The following is a 4404-nucleotide window of genomic DNA, read 5'->3' as shown; positions in this document are numbered from 1 at the left end:
ATCTCCGCTGTACCCCCCCCGAATGCCTGCCCTCTGCCTCTCCTCTCCTCTCCTCTCCTCTCCTCTCCTCTCCTCTCCCTCCCTCCCTTCTTCCCTCTCCAGTTTCTTCTGCTCTTCCTTGCTTCCAGGCCCCTTTGCATAGTAAAGTGGTGACTAATTTCCAGCTCCAACCGGGGGAGCCAAACAGAGCCGAAAATGCTCCTAATTTACAGCCGGGCTAGAGCGCTCAGCTCTCAGCGGGTCCTGAAGGGACCCCACTCCTGCTCAGTGCCAGCTCTGGGGCAGGGGACTCCAGGGAGCCCTGTGCCGAGCTGGCACCTGGGGGGACGTCAGCTTTAGGCCAGCCTAAAGGGCGGTGCCAGGGAAGTGGATGCTAGGCAGGGGGGCAACGCTTAACCCCCCGGTGGCCCCCAGCCCTGGTGCCCACAGGCTGGGGCGGCCGAGCCGGGTGCGTTTCAGTGACCCTGAGGGCAACATCCTGTTTGAACACCCTGTGCAGAAGAGCGCAGCCAACGAGGATGGCATGGTGAGAGGGGCCAGGAGGGCATGGGGGGGCACAGCACCCCTTCCTCCCCCTGCCCAGTGCCCCCTGGGCCCTGCCCAGCTCTGCCCCTCACCCGCAGCTCTGCGGGATGTGGAGGACGGTGTCCAAGGCCAACGTCCAGCTGCTGCGTGGGGAGCAGCTCCGCGTGTCCCTCATCACCCGGGCACAGCCCTCCGGAGAGGTCCACGGGCACATCCTCAAGCACCGGGCACTCTTTGCAGGTAAGACTGGCTCCTGTGTATCCACCCACACAGTGGGTATCCACCAGGATGTCCCTCATGCCCCCTTTTCCCCACTCAGAGACGTTTGGGGCCATCCTGACCTCCTCGGACCCCACGCACCTGGGTGCTGGGGGCATGGCCATGCTGACGCTGAGCGACACCGAGAACAACCTGCACTTCATCCTCATGGCCCGGGGGCTGCTGGAGCCCGGGGGTGAGGGTGGGCACGGGCACTGCCCTGGGGGACTGTGTAGAACTGAGGAGGGCGGTGCATGGCATATGTGTGGGTCAGCATCTATGGGGTCAGGGTGGGTGCATGGGTGGTGCATGGGGGTTGAGGAGTGATTTGGGGTGTGCGTGGTGAAGGGTGTCTGGTGTGTACCTATGGGGGGTGTGGGCCTGAGGGATGCTCAGGTCACATGGATTGATGTACAGAATGGGGCTGGGGTGTGGGGTGTGCAAGGATGTGGAGTGTGGCGGGGGAATGGTGGGGGTCACGATTTAAGCTGGGAGCTGGCAAGAAAGTGGGGGATCAGATGCAAGAGTTTGGGGGCGGTGGGCACAGAAGGTTGTGTTTAGGGGGCAGAGGTGGTTGCAGATCCCCACTCCAGTGGGTCCAACTCCCTCTGCCATGCCCAGAGTCCCCCTGGGTCCCCCTGTGGGTCCGCATCCTGCACCAGGGCCAGACACTGCGGGAGATCCACGCCAACATCACCCTGGAGGTACAGACTCCGTCCCCCCATGTGTCCCGGCAGCCACAGTGCCCCGGGGCTGAGCTGTAGCACTGTGCCCCCCCCTGGCAGGACCCCGACTTTGCGGAGGTGCTGAGTGAGCTGTCGCCCCGTGAGCTGCAGTGGCTGGGGGGGGGGCGGCCCCCGCCCTGCCCCACAGCGTAGCGGAAACGGGGGGGGACCCCCCGCGCCGGCTGGCGGGCCCCATCCCCCCCCGCCGCAGCTGTGACAGTGAGCACGGGGCAGGCACCCTGGAGTGCAGAGGGGGTGGCCGTGCCTACCCCATGCCAAACTCACCCCTCTGTGTCTCTCTCCCTGGGCTGAAGCCATCCAAAGCGTGCTGTGTGGAGCGGACGCCTTGTCACCAACCAAAACGGGGGCTGTGGGCTCAGCCAAGCTGGCACTGCATGAGAATGGCACCTTAGAGTACCAGGTGAGTGGAGGGGCACCCAGCAGTTTTAGGGAGGGCCTCTACCCCCTGGTGCTGCACTTCAGCACCCTGCCCACAGGTACAGGTGGTGGGAACGGCCAGCGAGGTGGTGGGCATCACGCTGGAGACCAAGCCCCGGCGGAAGAGCAAGAGGAATGTCCTGTTCGACATGACACCCAGCTACAAGGATGGACTGGTGAGCGCTGGGTAGCACTGGGGAGGGTGGCATGGGGATCTTGGACGGGTCCCCGTCCCAACCCACATCGTCTCCCACCGGTGCAGGCCTGGGGTGCCTGGCAGAGCCCCAGCGCCCGCGATGCCCACATGCTGCTGCAGAATGAGCTGTTCCTCAACGTGGCCACCAAGGACTGGGCAGAGGGCGAGCTGCGGGGCCAGGTCATCTCCCTGCCCTACAGCGGGCTGCTCGCCCGCTACACAGGTACCGGGGGGTGCCAGGGGTGGCGGTGGGGGCAGGGAAGAATCCCCCCCGCCCGCCACCTCGCACAGCGCTTGTCTGTGCGCAGAGATGCCAGTGGCGCTGGCGGGGCAGCTGGTGTCCCCCCCGGTGAGCAGCGGGGCCGGGGGGCATGCCTGGCTGTCTCTGGATGAGCACTGCCACCTGCACTACGAGATTTCGGTGGCAGGGCTGGGCCGCCCCTCTGACGGCACCGTCAGCGCCCACCTCCATGGAGTGGCCGAACTGGGTGAGATGGGCACCCGGCCCCACCAGCACAAGCGCCTGCTCAAGGGTTTCTACAGCACTGAGGTGAGGTGGCACCTGGTTGGGGAACTCCGTGGTGGAGGCCAGGCCAGCCCTCATGCCCCCACTGGTGCCCCTCTCGCCCCCCAGGCTCAGGGGGTGGTGAAGGACCTGGACGCGGAGCTGCTGCAGCACCTGGCCCAGGGCACAGCTTTCCTGCAAGTCAGCACCAAAGCCCACCCGCACGGGGAGATGCGGGGACGGGTACGTCCTCAGGGCACCCCCATCCATCCCCACCACTGCCCGGAGTCCTCGGCTGGGTGGCACTGCCTGGAGCAGGGTGGGAAGGACACAGGATGGACGGGCATGGTCCCAGGATTCCAGCGTGATGGGTGCTGCAGTCGTGGGTGCTTCCTCCACCAGCCCTGACCATGGAGGGCACCGGCACGGGAAGTGGGGTACCCCAATGGTGCTAACCCCCCTGCCTGTGTCCCCCCATCCAGGTGCACATCCCCAACCGGTGCTATGCAGGAGGGAACCGCCTGGCCCCGGGGGAGACTGAGCTCCCTGAGGACTCCAAGAGCAGGGACCTGGAGCAGCTGAAAAAGGACCCCAACTCCTGCTTCTTTGAGGGGCAGCACCGGGCGCATGGCACCCGCTGGGCCCCGGACTATGACAAGAAGTGCTCCATCTGCAGCTGCCAGGTACAGACCCTGAGGGAGCACACTGGGGGGGGCAGCACCCATCAGCAGTTCCCCCTGCTGTAACAAGCCCTGTATTTGCCACCCCCAGAAGCGCACAGTGATCTGCGACCCCATCCTGTGCCAGCCCCTCAACTGCACCCACCAGGTGCACCCCGAGGAGCTGTGCTGCCCCATCTGCGAAGGTACCTGGGGGGCAGGGGTTGGGTCCCTGTCTAAGCCTATGCTGCTGGATCTGTGTGCACCCCCCATGACCTTCCTCTTCCTCACAGAGAAGAAGCCAGGGCAGGAAGAGCTGAAGCTGGAGAGGGCACGGGACAGTAGTGAAGGTGAGTCCCCAGTGGGGACTGCCCCTGCCCAACATCCCCACGGGGGCTGCACCCACCTCTTCCTCCTCTTCCTCCCCCAGGCTGCTACTTTGATGGAGACAAGACGTGGCGAGGCTCTGGCACCCGCTGGCACCCGGTCGTGCCCCCCTTCGGCCTCATCAAATGTGCCATTTGCACCTGCAAGGTGAGTGCGGGTCCCAGACCCCAAACGTGGTGTGGTGACAGAGCTGCCCTGGCACCCATGGGTGCTCAAAGCAAGGAAGGGGGTGGATCCCTTGTGCCCCCCATGAGCCGTCTGTGCTCCCCGCAGGGCACCACAGGCGAGGTGCACTGCGAGAAGGTGCAGTGCCCACGCCTCACCTGCGCCAACCCTGTGCGCGCCAACCCCTCTGACTGCTGCAAGCAGTGCCCAGGTACCCACACCCCCCTCCTGCCCCCCACTTTCCCAGCACGGCCACCACCAGCGGTGCCGTGGTGTTCCCCTACTTTGGGCAGGCACCCTCCCACCCCCTTTTTCTGCAGCCCCTGAAAAGACCATCCCCGAGCTGGCTGACAGCATGCAGGCAGATGGGCCACGGGCGTGCCGTTTCGGGCGCCGCTGGTACCTCAACAACGAGAGCTGGCACCCCTCTGTGCCCCCCTTCGGAGAGATGAAGTGTATCCTGTGCTGGTGTGTGGTGAGTGTGCCAGGCCTCAGGCAGCACCAAGGGAAGGAGAAGGTGCCCCTGTGCCAGAAGAGCACCATGAG

At 65.4% G+C, this 4404-nt stretch overlaps 1 protein-coding gene across 1 annotated transcript in view; it reads left to right on the top strand.

Annotated features, from left to right (window-relative positions):
- Positions 1-4404, top strand: part of CHRD (chordin) — a gene marked incomplete at its 5' end in the record, with an annotated part of 5777 nt that overhangs the window by 1028 nt on the left and 345 nt on the right. The window contains 17 exon segments of the mRNA XM_010187512.1: positions 430-526; positions 624-765; positions 845-985; positions 1405-1487; positions 1569-1646; positions 1649-1727; positions 1823-1929; positions 2006-2136; positions 2229-2365; positions 2451-2692; positions 2777-2890; positions 3130-3330; positions 3419-3512; positions 3600-3656; positions 3737-3840; positions 3967-4069; positions 4179-4333. Coding sequence (XP_010185814.1) covers positions 430-526; positions 624-765; positions 845-985; positions 1405-1487; positions 1569-1646; positions 1649-1727; positions 1823-1929; positions 2006-2136; positions 2229-2365; positions 2451-2692; positions 2777-2890; positions 3130-3330; positions 3419-3512; positions 3600-3656; positions 3737-3840; positions 3967-4069; positions 4179-4333 — 2065 coding nt within the window.

The sequence above is a fragment of the Mesitornis unicolor genome, unplaced genomic scaffold, assembly GCF_000695765.1.
Source record: "Mesitornis unicolor isolate BGI_N332 unplaced genomic scaffold, ASM69576v1 scaffold36416, whole genome shotgun sequence".
NCBI lineage: Eukaryota > Metazoa > Chordata > Aves > Mesitornithiformes > Mesitornithidae > Mesitornis > Mesitornis unicolor.
Note: the sequence above shows the minus strand (reverse complement) of the source record. Positions and strands in the feature narration are given on the sequence as shown.